The sequence below is a fragment of the Anabrus simplex genome, chromosome 4 (assembly GCF_040414725.1).
Source record: "Anabrus simplex isolate iqAnaSimp1 chromosome 4, ASM4041472v1, whole genome shotgun sequence".
NCBI lineage: Eukaryota > Metazoa > Arthropoda > Insecta > Orthoptera > Tettigoniidae > Anabrus > Anabrus simplex.
In genome coordinates, this window is record NC_090268.1 from 235,078,532 (window position 1) to 235,101,642 (window position 23,111).

At 37.9% G+C, this 23,111-nt stretch overlaps 2 protein-coding genes across 3 annotated transcripts in view; one reads left to right on the forward strand and one right to left on the reverse strand.

Moving 5' to 3' along the window:
• Positions 1 to 12,047, forward strand: part of LOC136871827 (E3 ubiquitin-protein ligase PPP1R11) — a 79,956-nt gene extending 67,909 nt beyond the window's left edge. The window contains exon 4 of the mRNA XM_067145450.2: positions 10,586 to 12,047. Within this exon, the coding sequence (XP_067001551.1) occupies positions 10,586 to 10,605 (20 nt within the window). The 3' untranslated portion in view covers positions 10,606 to 12,047. The remainder of the gene's footprint in view (positions 1 to 10,585) is intronic.
• A 758-nt stretch (positions 12,048 to 12,805) lies between these two features.
• The window catches only part of LOC136871828 (tRNA (uracil-5-)-methyltransferase homolog B), a 132,971-nt gene continuing 122,665 nt past the window's right edge, over positions 12,806 to 23,111 (reverse strand). The window contains exon 9 of one of the 2 annotated variants that reach the window (XM_068227496.1): positions 12,806 to 13,269. The gene's annotated coding sequence lies outside the window, so the exon portion shown is untranslated. Of the gene's footprint in view, positions 13,270 to 13,326; positions 13,769 to 23,111 lie in introns of those variants that run through there. The other variant, XM_067145452.2, reaches the window with a different exon arrangement.

A 23,111-nucleotide genomic window follows, 5' to 3' on the forward strand; every position in this document is an offset into this window, starting at 1 on the left:
TTGCTTAATGAGGAATAATAATTGGTAACAAAACATGCTGAAAACAACAAAATGAAAGTTGATGGGAGAAAATACAGAGAATGCAGATTAGCATCACGAAGTGCTAGTTTATCAAGTAAAGCCAATTGAAAAGTATTGTTGGTCATATTTAACTGTGTGTACCGAATGATGAAAATCCTGTTAGAATTCTGGATTGATCAGATGCAATTCTTCAAACTGATATTCATTTTACTAGGTAAAAATAATAAATTATGGTTAGGGGCCTTATTTTTTGGTGAAATAAAACTGTTGATTTTGGTGTTAAAACTGACACTATTTCGGTAGGTATTTCGTGAAATAAATTGTTATACTGATCGATGTTTCCTGTGAAATCTTCCTTGTAGTAGCGTATGGGGTAAATGTAACTAACTTTGTGATAAGGGGTTTTAAAGTAAACTCTTGGAATATATCATTGTTATTAAATCTTAGAAAAACCAAATATGCAAATTGTTATAGAAATAAATATATAAATCACTAAAAAAAAAATCCAAACCCCATGGCACTACAGCCCTTGAAGGGCCTTGGAATACCAAGCGACCGCTGCTCAGCCTGAAGGCCTGCAGATTATGAGGTATGGTGTGGTCAGCACGACGAATCCTCTCGGCCGTTATTCTTGGCTTTCTAGACTGGGGCCGCTATCTCACCGTCAGATAGCTCCTCAATTCTAATCACTGTCCTGGCCGGGAATTGAACCCGGGACCTCCGGGTAAGAGGTAGGCACGCTACCCCTACATCACGGGGCCGGCATATAAATCACTGATACTTCAAAGTGAAGTTAGGTGATCTGCCCTGTGATATACATTTATACATAGCCTACATTTTTAGACGTTGAATTACTTGTCTCCAAAGTACAAACCAAGCATGGTTTCAACATTATCAGGATACAGAGTTGTGCGACAGTCAGATTGTGTCTTTGTGTAAGCAGAGAAGCTCCTCTCGCTGACCACATTAGACGTCGGAAACCATAAAGCTTGCGAACACTTGGATGTAAATTCACTGTGGTCATTTATAAAACCTCCTAAAACTTTGCTAACACTGTCTTCTTTCACTTCCTCAACCAGATGTGCTTTCATTGCATTTTTCAAAGTAATGTAGCTCTGGAAGATGTTCATGGATAAGCTCTTTTTCCCCGGTAGGTGCTGAGTAGCTCAGATAGTTAAAGCGCTGGCTTTCTGACCCCAATTTGGCAGGTTCAATCCTGGCTCAGTCCGGTGGTATTTGAAGTCCTTCAAATACGTCAGCCTCGTGTCACTAATTTACTGGCACGTAATAGAACTCCTGCGGGACAACATTCCGCTATCTCGGCGTCTCCAGAAAACGTAAAAGTGGTTAGTGGGACATAAAAACAATACCATTATTACTACTCAAACAGGCGATTTATTTACAATAGGCCTACCAATACCATCATATTTTACAGTAAAGACAGTATTATTTATCTTTCCTTTAATATTCATTCTCTTCCTCATGCCAGGATTATCCTATTTTTCTAGAAGCATGTTGGCTTGCATGAATGCTTTTTTTGTATCTATTACAAATTGCTCTCTATAATTTTTCAACACCTTTACGATATGTAAAGTATCGCCGATTGTTATTTGCCACTTGGAATTATGTTCATTTGCTTCATTCTGATTCTCTGCACTGTATATCGTAGCCTACGTTTCAACTTTACGAATATTACCGGTCCACTATTGATATATTAGAATCTTTCTTGCAACGTCAAATACATAGAACCCCTCACTGTTGTATTCTTCGGCCCTCGAAAAACCTGTTGTGACTTCAGTTTTCGGCATTTTTATACTTAAATGTTGGACATTTGCCGATAAAGGTTCGTAAGTAACAAACTCTCATTGCGCACTGCTGTATCTACGACCGGTCTTGTATCTTGTTACGACCACAACGCTATTTGCTGTAATCGATAACATATTGATTTTTATCGACTGCCTTAGAGATCGCGGAACTGAATACACGTACATTCGATACACAGTGCATACCACTTTGTGTGGATTTGTGTGGGGAATATACAGCGCTATCAAGCAAATGAGAAGGAAACTACAATAGTCAAGTTCTCAGAAGCATTTAAACGTTTATTGGAGAGCTCTTCTGGTGTCATTTTGCATTTTTCGCACCAAATGGTGTATATTTCGCGATTATTTGCGCAATTAATCAAATTTTGCGATATTTCGCAAGTTCCTTTTGCTAAAATACGGTATTTTTAGTACCTGGGAAGTCATATATAGACAAGAAAGAAGATATCAAGAAAACTCGTGCATATCGTTATTACCAAAAAATACGGCCCCTAATTATGGTATTCAAGTTTCTATGTCTTGAGCTTTGATCATGGACCAGGATAGTCCCAATCATTCAGTGAATGATTCCTTGGAACAGTATGAATACTATTAAATTCTCTTGCAGGAATGTGGGAATATGATTACTGAACAATTTTGTTAGTATTTATTATTAATCTTTTATCAAGAGGTATTCTCTCCAGAATTGTCTGATTGGCATGTTCTTGAGAAAGTTAATCAATTGTGTAATTTTATATAGTGCCTCCATTTTATTTACTTTGGCATGTATAACTGCAGAACCCATGACTCTGTGTTAATTATTATTCCTAGATCACAGAGTAAGTCAATCATGCGGTTAGGGTTGCACAGCTATGGGCTTGTATTCGGGAGATGGTGGGTTTGAATCTCACCGTCATCAGCCCTGAAGATGTTTTTCCATTGTTTTCCGTTTTCACACCAGGCTGTACCTTAATAAAGGCCACGGAGGATACCTTTCCCATACTTCTGTCGCCAAAAACCATAGATGTGGTAGTGCGATGTTAACCCCGCTGGCAAACAACATATTCTTAGATCATATAAATTTCAATAATTAAATTTTCAAATCTTAAAAACTTAGTTACTTCACTTAAAAATGTTTGCTTGGCCAGTATTACAACCAGTATTATAACCAAAATTCTCCCAGCAAAATCATTCCGATTAGGCCTCACATGTGGGGGCATATTTCTTTTTGGATATGAATTGGGAAATAGCCGAACAATGCACTGCAGAAGATAGAGCAGCCTACATTCATAACAGAGAATGAAAATGACCATTCATTCCAACAGTGCATTGTTATTGGCAAGTATAGATATAATTACACCATAACTGAAAATATTTTTCTCTAAAACCCTTCTGTGAAATTGTGTGAGCTCAAGTCAGATTTTACACATCGTTGTTAAGGCATTGAGTCTATTTGGTCTGTTACCCTGATTAGCTGGTTTTTTTACCCATTGGAAAACATTTTCATCATCAGGAAGTTGGCTGACAGGGTAGGAGATATGGGTGGTATACAATTTCTAATAACTAGATTGTGTACCAAAAGTCTGGGTTCATTTCCAACCTTCTCCGCATTGTTCATCTGAAGTGAGGGCATATGGCACTGTTGATGGTGATTCGACCATCGGATGGCGACATTAAGATTTCACCAGAACACTTGGTGTTATTCGACTGGAGTAGGCTATGTGCTAACACTGAGTTTCACCTTCTCCCTACATCATTATTAGGGCTCAGATTTCTATGACCTAAAAAGTCTTGAAATATGCATGCATTTATGCCCTGAAAGGACCAAAATATGATTTAACACATTGAAGACGGGCGCCGAATGGAGGCTGCTACCCCATGCAGACCGGATAGTTCAAGCTTCCGAGAAAGAAATTACACTGTTGCACTCAAACTACTGTAACTCGAAATGTATTCAAGATATCGACCTCAAACTTGGAACATGTACTCACTAGGTTGCATTGTAGTCTGTACAATGTGATAACTTCTGAAAGCAATGCCGTATGTGGCTCCATTCAATAATCTTTCTAAGCACAGTGTAGTATAATGCCATATTTGTGCCATTCGTACACTCATTCTTTTCATGTATGCAAGGATTTCCCCTTTATGGCTACTCCCCGTTTAGTGTTAGCCGTTAATCATTAGATATATCTAATTCTCTGTCACTCGGTACCTATTATAACCAGTCTGTACACAATCACACTTATCGGTAGACGTCGGCAACTGAATACGCCGCACCATGTTTACATCTGCACGGGTGTTCCAGGGAATAGCTGTACATATCAGACATTATTTTGTTAAATACATGAAGGTTTAAAGAAATAAAGTTGCAGAATAATTTATATTCCATGACTACACTGTTTGGAACTCATAATCTCGCCCACAATTTCATCAGTAATGAAGTAAATACAAAGTGAATCAAAGCGAGAAGCCCGTCACCTACTGTCAGCTGAGAAACTGAGAATTCTCAGGGCTCATCACCTATGTGTCACATCAGATAACGATTCTGCATATAAATGTTGAAATCGATTGTCTTCATATAGGGCATGTTGCCATGGGCACGTCATATTGTACAATGATTCTCGGCGCATAAGAACACCCGTGTATTTACAAAATTTTCATGGCTACAAAGACCGTAATTTTTTTTTTCAAAATGCTATTTATCCGTGGCGTTGACCTCTGTACATATTTTGCCACTACTTGCACCATATGATATGAACCTGCCTATAATTGTAATTGCGGAAGTGTAGAGTGTCTAATATGAGGAATGGAACATTAAGGACAACACAAACACCCAGTCCCCAGGCCAGGGATATTAATAATTTATAATTAAAAACCCATGACCCAGCTGGGAATCGAACCCAGGGCCGAGGCGGACGCGTTGCCCCCTACACCGCGGGGCCGGACACAATAAAAAATACGACACTGAAATCTACGATCCCTCTATTCAATGACATGATTGAAAGTAGTTAAAATTATAGCCAACAGATAGCACAACAATTAAAAACAATACCCGTGCGAAGAAATGGAGATCTCTGGGGGCCATCAACAACTGCTGGCCGCAGTACTATGGAGATCTCCGGGGCCGGTCGTCAGTGTGTTAAAACATTGAAAGTATTATTTAAAAATTAAAACACTAAGCATAAAAAAATGCATTTAGTCCTAACAGTTAGTTACAGATGATTTCCCATTTCAACACCCGACAGTCTTTACCCTGGAGAGAAGAAAGCATGTTATCAAGAGCTCAAGCAAAAATGTCAGACTGAGATAAGAGTAATCAAAAACAACTGGTGGAAACAAAAGACTAAGGAACTCCAAAATCTATATGATGCCAGAGACGTACAGAAATTTTATGCTAGAGTAAAAAAGATGTACAGACCTGTTCGTTCCTCATCAGGCACCCTGAAAGCTGCCAACAGTACTACGATTTTCAGGACATCTTGAATCGCTGGAAGAATCACTTCAGCTTGCTTTCGAATTTGCAGTTCTTCTGCTGAAGACTTCCTCCAACGTGTGCCACAACATCCTTCACAACCTTGGAGGGCAATCCCACCTACTTTTCAGGAATTTTGAAAGGTTCTTGATAATGTAAAACAAAGAAAGGCTCCTGGAGCTGACAACATTCTTGTTGAACTCGTCCAAAGTGGAGGCTTTTCTCCCTCATCATACTGATATGGGGATCTTGCAAGGTCCCTGCTGACATGAAGAATTCCAGCATTGTCACCATCTTCAAAAAAAGGCGATCGAAGCATCTGTGGTAATAACCATCCCTACTCTCCATAGCTGGTAAAATATTTGCTTGAATTCAGTGGAATAGTCTCCAGATAGTGTCTGAGAAGGGTTCAATCCGTCAAGATGCACTACTGATACGTTCTTCTGTGCAAGACAACTCCATGATAATATGTTTGGACAAGTATAGTACCAAAATGAAATTTCAGAAATGGGCTTAAGAAAGGTTGTGTACTTGCACCAACACTTTTTGCCTTGTACCCGGCAGCCATGCTCTACATGACATCATATGAGAAAAACGCAGGTGTAGAATTTAAATATAGGCTTGATGGAGGGAAATTCAATTAGGCCAGACTCTGATCAGAAAGACTTACTAGTCTCACACATGAAACTGAACTACATTATATGGATGATAACGCTTCTCCAGCTCATACACCTGATGAGCAGTAAATGTTGTTTAAAACTATTTCACTAGGTCATTCGAACGATTTGGCCTGACCATCAACATTCCTAAAAAAAAAAGGTACTTGCACAGCCAGCTTCTGGACCTGCCATTCCAATTTTCAGTATTTCTACTCGTAGATCATTTCCTTTATTTAGGAAGTATTCTCTCCGGTAACTGTGCAGTGGAGAACAAAATACATGCTGCCCATGTAGCTTTCGGATGTTTTACACATTGGGTCTTCCTGAATAAAGATCTAAAAATATATACATAATCGATGGTGTATCGAGCAGTTGTCATCTCCACCTTGCTATATGGATGCAGAACCTGGACTCTATACCATTGTGACCGAGCGAGTTGGCCGTACAGTTAGGGGTCTGCAGCTGTGAGCTTGCATTCAGGAGATAGTGGGTTCGAACCCCACTGTTGGCAGCACTGAACACGTTTTTCCGTAGTTTCCCATTTTCACACCAGGCAAATGTACCAGGCTGTACCTTAATTAAGGCCACAGCCGCTTCCTTCCCACTCCTTTCCTGTCCTATCATCGTCACAAGACCTATCTGTGCTGGTGCGACGTAAAGCAGATTGTAAAAATGTATATACTGTATATATTGCTCTGATGACAAGAATCTAGAATGCTTCCATCAACAGCTCGGATATATTATGAACATCAAATGGGATGACTACATTCCAAACACAACAGTTCTAGAGAGGGCAGAGATGAACAGTATAGAGGCCACCATAGTGAATAGTGTGTAGTGAAATCTGTAACCGCTACTACAGTGGTTACACAAAACAAAGCACTAAACACAATAAGGGGGGGGGGGAAATGGTGCCTTTACGCAGTACCAAAAAACTTCACACACAGTTGAACATCAGTTGGAACTACGCAGATCTCCGCAGAAAATAACATACGTAAATATCAGTAGGGCCAACTAGTGGGCAATAAACCAGGAAGGTGGAAGGAGCTACGACCTACCGAGGGCATGGACATGGCTTAGATTGCGTTTTTCGAAATAATTCGCCGTGATCCTTAAATTTGAAAAATGTAATTTACAAATACATTCCGAACAAAATCCGCCAACTTGCAACTTACAAACTATATGCTCTGTGGTACACATAACTTAGAGGTACTTTGATAATTTCAAACCAGCTATATATCTAGTTACAAATGCAGTTGTAGAATGCAGTTTACAGTGAAGTAAACGTACTCTCCAAAACTCTAGCGTACATCAAGAGACACTGAACTACCAGAGGCAAACTGCAAGGTAAATATATTAAACTACAATCTACATATTTAGTGAAACAAGAAATGGGAATGCCTCGAAAACAAACAGGCAAGCCCAGCTGAAAAGCTAAGGCGTCATAAATAATAAATTTGGCGAATCTAGGTTTAGGCTAGGGCAGACTCCTATACGAAATAGCAACCGAACATTGCGGAAATTTTAGCCGGAACGGAATGCAAGAGTGCTTACCCGAAGGTGGCCCATCCCAGTAGTGAGGCGTCGCACACGACATAAAACTTCAGACAGACCAAGACAGACTAAGGCAGACCAGGCCAAGACAAGACGACGAAATGCTGCCTCGCACTCTATATAAGGGTAAACCCTGGCCTTGGAGTAGCCAATCAGAATGCATGAGTCTGCCTATCGCCACCTAGGTTCACCAATCACAATTCCTACTACTACAGTCGCGAACTTTAAACAAGTTTCTCGAATACGCATGTTCGCGAATCTTCCATTTCCAGAATAGTTAGAAAATGCCTTCTAGAACACATAACCAACAAAAGGCAACACACCCTGTTCAAAAATTCATGTAACAATTTTCTAGATACTTCCAGTAAGTACAGAACTGAAATCTACTATTTACAAGTACATATGTTACAAATATTACACTGTACAGGTTAGGTCGTTACAAATAAAACATTATCACCACTCTTTACAAATAAGGTCTTCAATATAAACATTTTCCACTTCCACTACGTTGTTCACCCGTGACAAAATCAGTGCAGGCAGGAGACACCATGGTGCCCGTCTGAAGTGCTATAAAGATCAGATTAAGAAGACATTCAGGAGCACTGGCATTGATCCAAGTACTTGGTAGATCGTTGCAGAAGACTGCACTCGCTGGTGCATAACTACTGCAGTTGCTGTTGCACAATTTGAGCGTGAACATTGTAGACATGAAACAGAAAAATTTCACTTGTAAACCATGCAGGCTCAAAATCTCCACCCTCTATAACAGGGGTGGTCACGCTGAGCATTTCGTCCCGCGGGCACACAGCACCAATAACATAGGTATCGTATTTAAAAATTAAATTTTAGATGCTTCCTCTAAACCACCAACCATTTCATTCAGCATGAATAAAGTTTATAGCCTAGACTGTATGCTTTATTCCCCAACTTTACATATCGATTTTCATTAAATTATATTCACCCATTTTCTCATGGCTCGGCATTGATGTGGACTTAGCAGCAAAAATCAAAGTTCATGAATATGTCTGTTATCATAGCCAGTACAGTAAAAATATATGACATAAATGATCAGAAATTTAATTCTATATAGCTGTAGTAATGTAGGAATTTATTGATAGGGCCACTAATAACAGATCTTTTAGAATTGAATTTTAAGCCTCCTCATAAACTACCATCTCACTCAGTGTGAATAAAATTATTTATAGTTTAGATTGTATGCCTTATTCCCTGACTTTACATACCAATTTTCATTAAATTCTCTTGAGCCATTTCCTCATGGCGCATGTATATATACATACAGAGATGACAGAAAATAAAAAAGTGCATTTCCTTGGTACTGTGGACATAACCGACATAGAAATACCATTCTTTTTTAATACTGAGCAGTGTGCAGACAGAACTCTTATTTTGTATATAGATTAGGTGGAACCTTTCACCAGCAGGCTTTGACAGCTTATTCCTGGTAAATCCCACTAACCAAGTAAAGATTGGTAAACCCTGGTGATTAGCTGCACAAGCATCGTGAAATGATGTTTAGAACAATATCTGGTGAAAGTTTAACTTATTATTATTATTATTATTATTATTAACTTTATTGGCCACATTGGAGCACGTGAGTCGTTCCACGTTCACTTTCTCTTTGAAGGTTGTACTGTTTGATTCTTGTGATCTGCTCAGTACTTTTTCATTCGTTCCAATCATAATTTTTTTCAATTAGTCTGAAATCACTATAGCCCCTGCAAATGTGAGAGTCTTAAGAAGTGTGTTAATTTTATTTTTGTTCTCTGCATCTGGTGTCTTGAGTCAAACTGCTTTGAGATCATCTTGAATTTCATGGATCCATTGCCCACCTGTCTTCTTTCCAAGATTTCTCACCTCTAGTTGTCATAAAAGCTGATTTCCTGGAAGTTGCAAGTTGTGAAAGAAATCCAACATTTCTTCTTCTTCTTCTTCTTCTTCTTCTTAATCTTCTTTGTGCTGGTGATTGGATAACTACAACCTAGTATTTTTTTATTTATGCATGTTCTGATGATTCTACTTTCAGTTTAGAGGAACAGATCAGGTTTTTGTTTTTAATTTCAAACAGGGTTTCACAAGAGTAAGTGGCTTCGAGGAGAGTTACGGTTTTATATAGCGTCTTAGTGTCTATTGACAGGCACTTCTTATTTTGTTAGCCAGGTTAGAAATTGGGCCTTTTTTCATTTTGTTAGTTCTATTTATCCATGTTTCTTTCTCATTTGTATGTGATGATTTCTCCCAAATATTAAAATTGAAGAACTATGTTAATTTTGTAATCATTTATGGAGATTTTATTTATGCTTTGGGGTTTCATGGGCATGATCTCAGTTTTTCTGAAGAATATTTGTAAGCCCCCCCCCCCCCCCTTTTTTTTTTGAGACTGGTGATCTGGTCACAAACTTTTTTCAAGTCGCGGGCTGAGAGAGCTAAATCATCTGAAAATCTCTGACAGTTTGTTCTTATTGAGGGTAAAGCTCTAATTTCATTTTAAATACTACATAAGTATGACTAAAAATATGTTATATGACCAAAATACTGCTTCATTTTATTCACATATGTTAGAAATGTGCTTACATTAAGTCAAGTATGGAAAAACGATCAAAGGTAAAAAAAAAATGACGTCATAAAAATCTGAGCCCTACTTATCATCATAAAAATCCCAGTCCCACATCCAGACATGCTGGTCACCCATGAACAAAAGACCTACACCAAGCAAGCCAAATATGTCGTAGGACACTCCCAGCACTAAAAGCCATACAATAAATAGTTAACATTATAACTCAGGTAAGCATTAGCATGGTATAGCTTTAAAAGTGAAACAGAATGTTCCTTGATCATGATGGATGTTATATTTCACAGTTATTCTTAAATTTGTATTTGTAAGTGCTTTTTACACTTGTTACTGTAGGTCATATTTTGTGTAGTTTGTGTTAATAAGAGTTCTCTGAATATGTATTTAACCCAAACTTAAGATAAGGTATGTTAAGAGTATATTTTTCATATTATGCCCTATTACATTGTGTTTTATTTAACTATAGTGTATCTTGATATTTTTCCAGAACCTCCCACTTCTGAATGAACTTTTGCACAAGATGAACTACATATAATGTTGGAAGTCTAGTTCCATAGACACAATAGTTTGTTAATGTTTCAACAGAAGTACTTACTGCTCACCAATCATTTTATTATGAATACCATAATAAAGATAACTGTTTCTTGTTTAAGTGATTTTACTTTGTATTTGTTTGGTTTAAGACTCTTGATGTTAGAACCTAGTTTTAAGAATTCAATGAGACTGTATAATTTAATGAAGTGAAGTAATTGTGGAAAATGTGTACATATTTTCTCTAATATTAGTCTGAGAATAAATAATACATTTATTATGTTGATAAGTAGGATATGCATTACATTTCTACCCTGCTGTAAAAAACTGTATTTATGATCTTAACATAACAGTACGAAGTCGGTATCTATTGTTTATTTATTTCATCCTATGTAAATATATATTAAACAAGTACATTGTACATCCAGCCTTGAAGTAAAAGTAATGAAATAAATAGATGCAAGGATTTTTTTATACAGCACAGTAACTTGATAACAGATGTACTGAGCAAACTGAAAAAGTATTGGATTAGGCTATGTTTTACCCAAACTTTTGTGATAATCCAAAATAGGTCGTTCATATGAGAACTTAAGGTATATTTATTGCAAATACTTATGTGCTTAAATTAGCGTAGTCTCCGTTCAGCATCTTTGTCATTGATCCACTATGGTATATATACCATGAAAGAATTTCTTCCTGTGCTGTGATAGTTTTGAATCACTGATGCTCGTGTAGAGTACCGTTTTAAAAGTTTCTGCTCAGATAAAGTCCATTTTGGAAACCAATGAAAATACTTGATTGAAAGATTCCATGAATGTGGTGGATTTGATAAAATTATATTTCTTAAGTCCTGCCTTAATGACAAAGCTTGGTTGTATAATATTGATCAAAATCATATTTCTGCTCTTAATTACATTATTTACAATGTTCCTATATAATGTACTTTACTGTCCATCATTTCTCCTTGGACCAGATAATCTTTATGTAATACTATGTCATGAATCCAGCTAAGACTTAAGTGGCTTTGTGATTCTTAACAAGTGGACTAATTAGTTATTAACATCTGTGATTTTATCTTACATGGAATGACCTAAGTATTTTGATGCTTGGTTCATGTTAATTTATGTCTTTGCACATACATCCTGCCAATTCCATACATATTTACTGTTAGCCCTACTCTAACAGAAACATTGCAGAATAGTTCATTTAAATTTAACCTCTAGTTTCTTAATTTGATTGATAATACACTCAACAAACAATACTGATTATCAACTACCATCAGAAAATGAATGGAAATATTGATCTTCATTATACTCCAGTGTAACAGTACTGCAAACACAGTGTCTGTACTTAATGGCCAGTTATTCAATACATATTGAGATGTAAATATTGTACAAAGAAATATACTGTATATTTAAATACACTACAAAGCAGTTAAATTAATTTCTATGAAAGATATACTGCATTCTAAACACTTCCTAAGAACCTGTAATTTATTTCATCATTTCCCCTTATCCCTTTATTTATTTATTTATTTATTTATTTATTTATTTATTTATTTATTTATTTACTTTTTAATTTGTAAATGGAAGTTTTGCATATTTTAAGATAGTTCATTCATTTGTTATATACCTACCATACCTCAAAGCATAACACAGCATATACCTCTCTCAACCGAGTGAGTGGTTGCGCGGTTTGGGTCACGTAGTTATCATCTTGTATTTGGCAGAGCTCCATTGTTAGCAGCTCTGAAGATGGGTTTCCATGGTTTTCCATATTCACACCAGGCTATGGTCGCTTCTTTCCAATTCCTAGCCCTTTTCTGTCTCATTGTCACCATAAGACCTAGATGTGTTGGTGCTATGTAAAGCAAATTGCAGATTAATAAAAAAAACTCTCACCTTTCTGGCCATCTGTTACCACTCATTATTCCCTTTGAATAATTCTTAATTGTCTGCCATAGCTACCAACTTTCACAAATTGTGGCCTTGATATCGGTTATAATCCATGCTTCCTTCTGACTGTGGTGTAAAAGGTAGGCAGTAGATTCTGTGTGGAACTTGTCTACTTCAGTAAAAAGGGATAGAAGGTTATTTACGAAAGTCAATTGAAGATCGTGATCTTGCACATTAGAAAAGCAAATACATAACTAGGTGGTGAAATAATAAAGTACTAGTTGAAACCTGTCAAAACATGACAGTCAATGGGTATATATTTAGTGAAGGATTTCCTTATATACAACATTTTTACAATTGGTAGGTAAAATGGGTCCACTTATTCAATACCACAATCTTTTTTAGTGTATGACTTTTTGTATACATGCTGACAAACATAAATACATTCATGACTATAAACAAACGACTAGTTCTTGGATGTATCTGATTGAATACGAGGTTGCGGTTAGGAATTCATCATACTCTCCTCCGTAAGCTCTATTTCTGCAGTCTTCTCTAACATGTTGAATGGTCTGCCGTGGTGCGCTGCAGTCACATGCTGGTAAGGATTGCACTCCCCATTGGAAGAGTGAGTCTCCACATCTTCCATACCCTGTTCTCAATCGACTGAGTGTTGTCCATACCTTACAAGGTAGATCAAACCAACGGACTGTCTGAGAGATGCAAGGTAACAGCTAACATGTATCTGGAGCATCAATAAAAACACACTAATAAAACATGTAACTTTATTTGGTGAAAAATCAGTTACATTGTCATATAATTAGTACACGAGACCGGGTTCGGCCGCTTGGGCCATCATCAGCTGTAAAGATTTAAAAAAACTGGCACAACATAAAAGACCATGAACAAACAGACATCTATAAAAAGATACACTTTAAAATCAATCTCTGATAGAAAACTTGGTGGCACTTATGTCTGTACATCACAAATATTGTACAATGAATTTAGACCTTGACATAATAAAAACATTAAACATTCAAAGATATCAAGTTAAGGTAAGAAAACACTTGTGTTGTGCCTTGGTTTTGAATTGGTGAGTTATTGTGTGGAGTCCAATCTTGACTTGTTTGATCTTAACAAATAACTTGTGTACACTTGTGAGTGATTGAGAGGGACATCAATAGTTATTGTAGAAATAGATAGTGGCTCAGTAGGTGTTCTGTCGATACAGATCAGACCGATGTCTGTAATAAAGAGAAAAAAGGGAAATATAAAAATTTGAACTGCTGTGTGGGACAAAAAACTAGGATGTGACCAGAACTTTGAAGCAAGTGTGGTAAAAAGTAGTGATGGGCAATGTTCTCGCTCGAGACTCTCGAGAATGACGTCGCATATCTCGAGACCGATCCTCCTGTAGTGCGAGCTGTGCGACGTACCAGTAACTACGATTGTAAACTTGATAGTATATCATTGGCACTTATTGCGTGATATAACGTTCTCATATCAAAACGTGTGAGTCAATACATTTTGTCAAAAGCCTGGAAAAGTACTGCATGTTCAACTATGAACCTCTTAATACCATTAACGAAAGTGAAAAACGAATGTCAGTATCTTAAACTGTTCACGACATATTTGGGGTGGACATCTTAGCTGAATAACGCTGCATCATTTGTGAATAACTGCAGATAGGATGTACACCTACTTGGATACTAGAGGCGTGCATTATTCGAACTTGAGACAGGGAAGATGTGCTTTGCTACATATGCCACCCTCATTACACATGAGTGAAATGTGTAATCTAAAATGCCCGATTTTGCTCCAATTCTTTCAGCAGGGGTGATGGGCAACTCTCTTGAGACCGATTCTCGTGTGCTGTGAGCTGTGTGACGTCCCAGTAACTACGTGTGTACGCTTGATAGTTTTCATCAGCAGTTCTCATTTGGAAACGTGTGACGATAAATTTTGTCAAAAGCCTAGGAAAGCACTGCATGTTGAACTATGAGCTCCTTAATACCATTAATGAAAGTGAAGACAGAATGCCAGTATCTTAAACTGTTCAGGAGTTATTTCAGGTGGACTTCTTAGCTGAATAACCCGTATAATGTGTTAGCAACTGTTATTAGGATGTAAACCTACCTGGATGCCTCATAATCGGCGGCAGGGTAGCTTCTTGTGATTCAGACGGGGCCAGAGGTGTTCTGTAACTATTCCTCCTCGTATATACTTTTAAGTGTTGGATCATCCAAGAAGTTTTTCTTTTGAATAAATCACACCTAGGGCTGTGCTATGTGACATCTCTTCAAAATAACCGACATCCACACAACTTAACTTACGTTATGAACATCGTCTTCAAGTTGTCGCGTACAACTAGTAGGCCCTACTATTTTACATTGCACCGTCATATATCGAAGTACCTAATTATGAGGGGAATACTGTATAACATTCTACGGAGTTATTTCCTTCGTCACCAAAATATCGGTAAACACAAGCAGTGGTCACACGTTATTGCATGTAGGGTCTGATAACGATGCACACCAACCCGTCGAAAGAATTGGAGCAAACTGAAGCATTTTAGATTACACATTCTGCTCATGCGTAATGGTGGTTGTATATGCAGTAAGGCGCATCTTGCCTCGTCTCGAGTTCGAATAATGCACGCCTCTAGTATCCAGGTACGTATACCTACAGTAGCTGTCACGTTCTGTACTTAAACCACTCATTCGTGCACCTAACACTACATACAATGCCAGAATGCGTATCCTTTATAATTATGTTATACTGCGTCAAAATAGAGCTCGTTAGAAATGAACGCCCTAGTCGCTTGTTGACGCGTATTTACTAAATGCAGAAGGCCTGTGGTTGGCCATTCGCATACTCAGCACAAACGACGTTCAGCTCCGACACCTGTAGGCCTACGACACGCTGCTCGCCGCACAATGCGGGGACAGCGCTCTCGAGATCTCTTGAAATTTCTCGCGAGAAGTAATACCTGCGCTAGTCTCGAGAAATCTCGAGATCTAGTCTCAGACTGCCCATCACTAGTAAAAAGATATAACTTGAAAATAATATTCTCACCCATGAGTAAATAATGCAAGTACCAAGCTTGAATAATAATAATTATTATTATTTTTTTATGATCATTATGATTATTATTATTATTATTATTATTATTACTTGTACATATGGCTATGAAGTGTGGGATCTGGTAAATACAGCACGGGTGAAGTTTAAGAAAGCGGAGATTGTTATTAGTGGAATACTGTATAGAAGGGATACTGACTGGAGGGTGATTGGGGATTTAAATGAGACTATGAAGTGGGTATGTGGGAAACGGTGAGTGAAATTTCTAGATCCTAATGGGTGGGTAGGAGATAGGGATCTGCGCTCAGATGGCCTTCATTTAAACCGCAGTGGTACGTATAAGTTAGGAAATTTGTTTGGAAGGGTAATAGGGAGGTACATTCAGGGAAACAGGATGGCCTAGGGAGCGGTGATAGAACAGGGAACTGGAAATCAAGTAGGGATGACATAAAATTGTTAGTGTTGAACTGTAGAAGTATTGTAAGGAAAGGAATAGAATTAAGTAATTTAATAGATTTATATTTACCAGATATTGTAATAGGAGTTGAATCATGGCTGAGAAATGATATAATGGATGCAGAAATTTTCTCACGGCACTGGAGTGTGTATCGTAGAGATAGGATAGGAAGGGTGGGAGGGGGAGTGTTCATTCTGGTGAAAGAAGAATTTGTAAGCTACGAAAAAGTTAAAGATGAGACACATGAAATTCTAGGTGTAAGGCTCATTTCTAAAGATAATAGGCAACTTGATATATTTGGAGTGTACAGATCGGGAAAGGGTAGCACTGACGCGGATTCGGAATTATTTGATAGGATAGTCGGCTATGTGGGAAACGACATGGAAAGAAATGTGATTGTAGCGCGAGATCTGAATTTGCCAGATGTCAATTGGGAAGGAAATGTGAACGACAGGAAGCATGACCAACAAATGGCAAATAAGTTAATATGGGAAGGACAGCTGATTCAGAAAGTGATGGAACCAACCAGAGGGAAAAATATCCTGGATGTGGTGCTGATAAAACCAGATGAGCTCTATAGGGAAACTGAAGTAATAGATGGTATTAGTGATCATGAAGCTGTTTTTGTGGTAGTTAAAAATAAATGTGATAGAAATGAAGGTCTTAAAAGTAGGACTGTTAGGCAGTACCATATGGCTGATAAAGCAGGCATGAGGCAGTTTCTAAAAAGTAACTATGATCGGTGGAAAACAGTAAATAAAAATGTAAACAGACTCTGGGATAGGTTTAAAGAAATTGTTGAGGAATGCGAAAACAGGTTTGTACCATTAAGGGTGGTAAGGAATGGTAAAGACCCACCTTATTAAATAGAGAAATAAAGAGACTAAGAAGGAGGTGCAGACTGGAAAGAAATAGAGTTAGAAATGGCTGTGGAAGTAAGGAGAAATTGAAGGAACTTACTAGAAAATTGAATGTAGCAAAGAAGGCAGCTAAGGATAACATGATGGCAAGCATAATTGCCAGTCATACAAATTTTAGTGAAAAATGGAAGGGTATGTATAGGTATTTTAAGGCAGAAACAGGTTCCAAGAAGGACATTCCAGGAATAATTAATGAACAAGGGGAGTGTGTATGTGAGGATCTTCAAAAGGCAGAAGTATTCAGTCAGCAGTATGTAAAGATTGTTGGTTACAAGGATAATGTCGAGATAGAGGTGGAGACTAAGGCCAAAGAAGTAATAAAATTTACATATGATAACAATGACATTTACAATTAGATACAAAAGTTGAAAACTAGAAAAGCGGCTGGAATTGATCAGAATTGATAAATGATATGAGTAAAGGAGTGGAATCGGAGGTAAGGCTTTTTGCGGATGATGTTATTCTCTATAGAGTGATAAATAAGTTACAAGATTGTGAGCAACTGCAACGTGTCCTCGAAAATGTTGTGAGATGGACAGCAGGCAATGGTATGTTGATAAACGGGGTTAAAAGTCAGGTTGTGAGTTTCACAAATAGGAAAAGTCCTCTCAGTTTTAATTACTGCGTTGATGGGGTGAAAGTTCCTTTTGGGGATCACTGTAAGTATCTAGGTGTTAATATAAGGAAAGATCTTCATTGGGGTAATCACATAAATGGGATTGTAAATAAAGGGTACAGATTTCTGCACTTGGTTATGAGGGTGTTTAGGGGTTGTAATAAGGATGTAAAGGAGAGTGCATATAAGTCTCTGGTAAGACCCCAACTAGAGTATGGTTCCAGTGTATGGGACCCTCACCAGGATTACCTGATTCAAGAACTGGAAAAAATCCAAAGAAAAGCAGCTCGATTTCTTCTGGGTGATTTCCGACAAAAGAGTAGCGTTACAAAAATGTTGCAAAATTTGGGTTGGGAAGAATTGAGAGAAAGAAGAAGAGCTGCTCGACTAAGTGGTATGTCAGTATAAAGATAATTTAAAAGTCACCACCTTCAATTCAATTTTGAAGTAAATAAATCTGTGTATTGATAAGGTGGTGACTTTTAAATTATCTTTATACTGTGATACTGATCAATACGGAAATGAAGCTAATAGATTATAATAAGTGGTATGTTCCGAGCTGTCAGCGGAGAGATGGCGTGGAATGACATTAGTAGACGAATAAGTTTGAATGGCGTTTATAAAAGTAGGAAAGATCACAATATGAAGATAAAGTTGGAATTCAAGAGGACAAACTGGGGCAAATATTCATTTATAGGAAGGGGAGTTAGGGATTGGAATAACTTACCAAGGGAGATGTTCAATAAATTTCCAATTTCTTTGAAATCATTTAGGAAAAGGCTACGAAAGCAACAGATAGGGAATCTGCCACCTGGGCGACTGCCCTAAATGCAGATCAGTATTGATTGATTGATTGATTGATTGCATCCAGTTAGTATTTGTATCATTATGACGATACGATTGCGTTTGTGAGGTTATATCATGAAACATGTGCTGTACATAAATGTTAGTATGAGTTCAGTTAACGTAAATACCTGTAAATAAATATTATATAATTTATTCTTACCTGTATGTATGATTTGTAATCCACTACAGAATTGTGAAACACACTGTAATATCCCGAATGGCACTAGGTAAGACAAGAACTATGGAGAATATTCTTTACATTATATTTGGGCTTTATGCACTAGAATTTATGAGAAGGTCTGTTGTGGCATATCTTTCTAGAAGCCTGGCGAGGCACATATATAAGGAGGTGGTCCCCATGGTAGAGACAAGTTATTGTTTAGTAGAGTTATAGTGTAGCAAGAATATACTTGTGACCTGCAGTGGTTGCTACCTCCATATCGAAGTGATAGGCAGTTGTTTAATATGGCGGCTTGTTGATATTCTCGAAGTGAAATGTTTTGTTTGTGAAAAAGTGATTAAGGTCATGTGCATTTAATTTGTAAATAGATTTGAATAAATAGTGGTACCAACTGACAGCAATTCGTGTGCGTCTTTGTGAGCACATTAACTGGCGACCATGGGACAGGACGTAAAAATTTACGAGCGAATACGAGTGTAGTAGATCAAAATGCAAGTAATACTAGAGAATATGTCGCTGAAGCAGCTCAAAGATAAACTTACCAAGAGGAATCTTCCACCGAACGGGAAGAAGAAATAGCTACAGGCACGGCTACGGAAAATCTCGTGGAAAAAGGAGAAGATTCCGAAACGTTTTTCATCAAAGTCAACGAAAATGCTCACAAAACATCGGAAGATGAGGTAAATATTCCCAAAATGTGTTCTAACCTAATGACCATGATGCAGCACTAAATAACACAATATCAGGTGTCAATTCAGGCCTAACAGGACAGATTGCAGATCATATTTCAAAAGGAAATAACAAAATTTCAGATGTAAAAGACAAACTTTCAGGCAAAATTTCTCAAGCTCAATTTTAACCAGGCAGATAGCACAAGTGTACACATAGGTTTACAGTGTAGAACAGGGCCTAGAATTGAAATTTACTACAGTAAATGATGCAATTTCATCACACATTAGTGACGTCACCAATCGATTAAAGCAGCAGATATCTGGCATCAGGTCAGAACTGAGCCAAGTTGACCAGATCGTTAAGAGTAAGCCAGCTGGAAAGGTATATCTTGGACCTAAAGGAGGGGATGAAAAATCCAGGTTTCCAGCATAAAGCAACAGGTTGAAGGGAATATTTCTAACATCGAGGGAAATTTTGAAAGCTGTATATCTACCATCGAGGGAAATCTTAAGAGCCTTATTTCTGCTGTTGAAGGAAGGATAGAAAACTGGATTTCGACCATCAAGGGAGATGTGCAGAATATAAGGGAAGGCATCGACAAAGTCACCTTTATTAGAAACAACTACCAGTCACTGTACATGGAGATTGCAACTTTGAAATACAGTTGAAGACAGATGACTGTGTCACGCATGTCACTTCAATATGGAGACTGCAACTATGGCATGTCGCTACTGAACAACACCTCGTCAAACAATAACTAACTTTTTCCGTCAGGATCGTCTCCTTATATATGTGCGCCTGGCTAGGCTTCTGGAAAGTTACATTACAAAATATATCTTCGTGAAAATTCTGGAGTGTCTAATACTTAGGTTATAATGTATAGAATATTCTCAATCGTTCTCGTGCCTATTACCATTCTGAAAGTTACAGTGTGTTTCACAATTATGGATTACAGTTTATATATACAGGTAAGAATATATTTATTTATCACCTACAGGATGTCCCAATTACAGATGATGTAATAGGAAATTAAATAAAAAATAAAATAATAAAATAAAATAAAAAATAAATTTAATAATATACATACAAATATACATATATACAAATAGATATAAATCTTCACATGTTTTCTACAAATTATTTACATAATCCACAAAATTTTCACGTTCCATCCTTTAGAAGAACTTTACAAATTGCAGTGGAAGGGTGGTGAAAAATGTCGAGTGACCCTTCCAGCTGATTTATTGAGCCAATAATTTTCATGCGCAATCGTCCTACATTTGGGCAGGTGGAATGTACATTTATGCCTTGTTCATCTGCTTGGAACATGAAGTAGGATCGACCCCAGTATAGCCGGACAGTCCACTTCACTCTTCAAGCATTTAACACGTTGAGTGCCAAGCGACCCCATATGGGTACGTGAGAGTAGTGAAGTTTTTGAACTTCACGTCCCCGTATGGGGTCGTACGTTCGTTCTAAATCGAGAACTGTGCGAACCCATTTGGGTGCGCAGTAAGTACTGTGTAGAGATGAGAAGAATGCAAGAATGAGGAATGTGGCCTGCAAGCACAAACTTTCTGTTCTGTCCAGGCAGATTGGCTCTTATCTGCTACGCGAAAACATTGACTCACACTTTGCAGTTTGCTAGATTACAACTGACAAGAGCGAAGAACTGCCAGTAGAAGATAATATAAAGTCGCCTGGGTAGTAGCGGAGTTGCTATGGTAACCATTGCGTCACTGGCTCTGCTGGTGAAAAACCCTTTGCCCCGTGCCTCACTGGGCATATGCATTCTTCTGATCTCCCAACAATATGTGATTCGAAGCTGTTCTCTTCCTGCCATCTGCTGGTCATCTATTTAAGTACGTGCATAGTCCACCTTCCATTCCTCAATTCCTGTTTTGGCGCGACCCCATATGGTTACGTCAAGAGTGATTTGTAGGGTGACGAAGTCGTTGTCTACCTCGCGCACGGATTGTTTATGTAAGTGTGCAGTGCTGTGAGTTTCCTGTTTTTTTAAAGTCGTTACGAATAAATCGAGGGGTAAAATACTTAGTACAGATAGTCTGGACGATATATCGAACAAGTTGGACAATGATGTAAATGAAGTATATAGTTACAGTGATTTTGAACCCAGTACAGAGCAAATAGCGATCTCGCACATTCATCCATATTGATGAATTATAGTCTTCAGCATACACATCCCTACTCTATTCCGGGTTTCCAAGCCACCTGTTGCAACAATTATTGTCTTGTCCAGGGACACGAACCTTCATCAAGTAGCAGTACATAAGTAATACATAGTGATTACTTTGGTAACTCAATCCATTGGCTGTGCTGTCTGAGCAGCCATGTGTTTGGGTACTAAAGAATGACAGTTAAAAACAGAGTTGTGTGAGGGCAAGAGGTCTCACGAGGAAGTCGATACGGACAAATCTAAATAGTCACGTCCTGTCGTTTGGAGATGGCAAGAAAAGGGGGTAGTTTGAAGGATACCATACTTAAAATTAATGGGTGACCCAACTAAGTGAAAAGGGACGCAGAGTCATGTTTATGATGACAAGTATTAGAAATGGGGAAGTTATGTTATGAGCATAGGGTTAAGGGCGAGAAGTCAAGTTCATGTTAATAAATATTGCCATGTGCATAGCGTGGGATTTGAGATACATGGGGGAGGTGGTAGCACCAATGGTAAGCCAGTAAGTCTTTATCTAAGAGGAGGGGAGACCCTCAAATCATATTGCTAGTCCCTTTAAATACGTATGTAATTGAAGGAACGAGTGTCTTATTGCATTAGACTTCGCTTTGGAAGCCTTGCCTTCCGCTCACGTTAGAGAAATGCGATCGATTCTCCAAGTGGTCTCGCTACTTAGAATATTTCTTAGTACATCAGGTTGAACGGTGGTGCTAACAATTGGTATTCACCATTCATACTTTGATTCTCGACTTAAGCCCTAGTTCTTCTGGGTTTTATCGTAGTTGGCAACTTAAAGCTTGAGGAATCTCTGTGAGACTCCACGATGCTCTGTTTTTAACATCGCTTAGCATTTCAGTGGCACACTAATGTTTTAGGGTCCACTTGCATTTACTTGGAGTAGCCATTCTGAGGAAGGCTAGTTCCAGTACGTCACATTACGTGACCGACTTCAATTGTACGTGTATATTCTTTGTACATCATCTGTCAATATACACACATATATAGGAAATCATATGAGTTTCAACTCTTAACAACCAACTTACCTCACGCCTATAAATTATCATCTTATATCCCTTTCGTTTTTAGTACTGTTGTTAGCCATCAGGTGATTCCACTCACCGCTCGGCGTCTCACCTGTTGGCCGGGATACATTATGACCGTCTTCAATGATATAGTCACTGGTTTTCCATGTTGCACAATTATCGCTGCTAGGTTCTCTTACTCAAATTAACTGTTATTCAAATAAAATGATATTCTTATTCAATATTCCGTAACTACTAATTCTTCTTATAATACTATTCTGTTACATCCTAATTAACCAAATTCACATGATTTTCACTACTTTATATAACAACATTTTATGTGAAAATTTCCTAACCTAAAATCGGAAGATCGTCATTTACAAACATTTCCTGACCTAAAATCGCAGGTCGTACATGTTTACGGCTCCAGTATGAACAAGCTAACACATCTCTCATAATCAACAGTGTATAACGCGTCCCTGCAAAGGAAAAGATAAGAATGACCGAGTGTCGGGACAGTAACTATTGTATAAGTGCAACCCTATATGGGGACGCGTGTACGTGTACAATTCGTAATGATCAATACGACCCCATA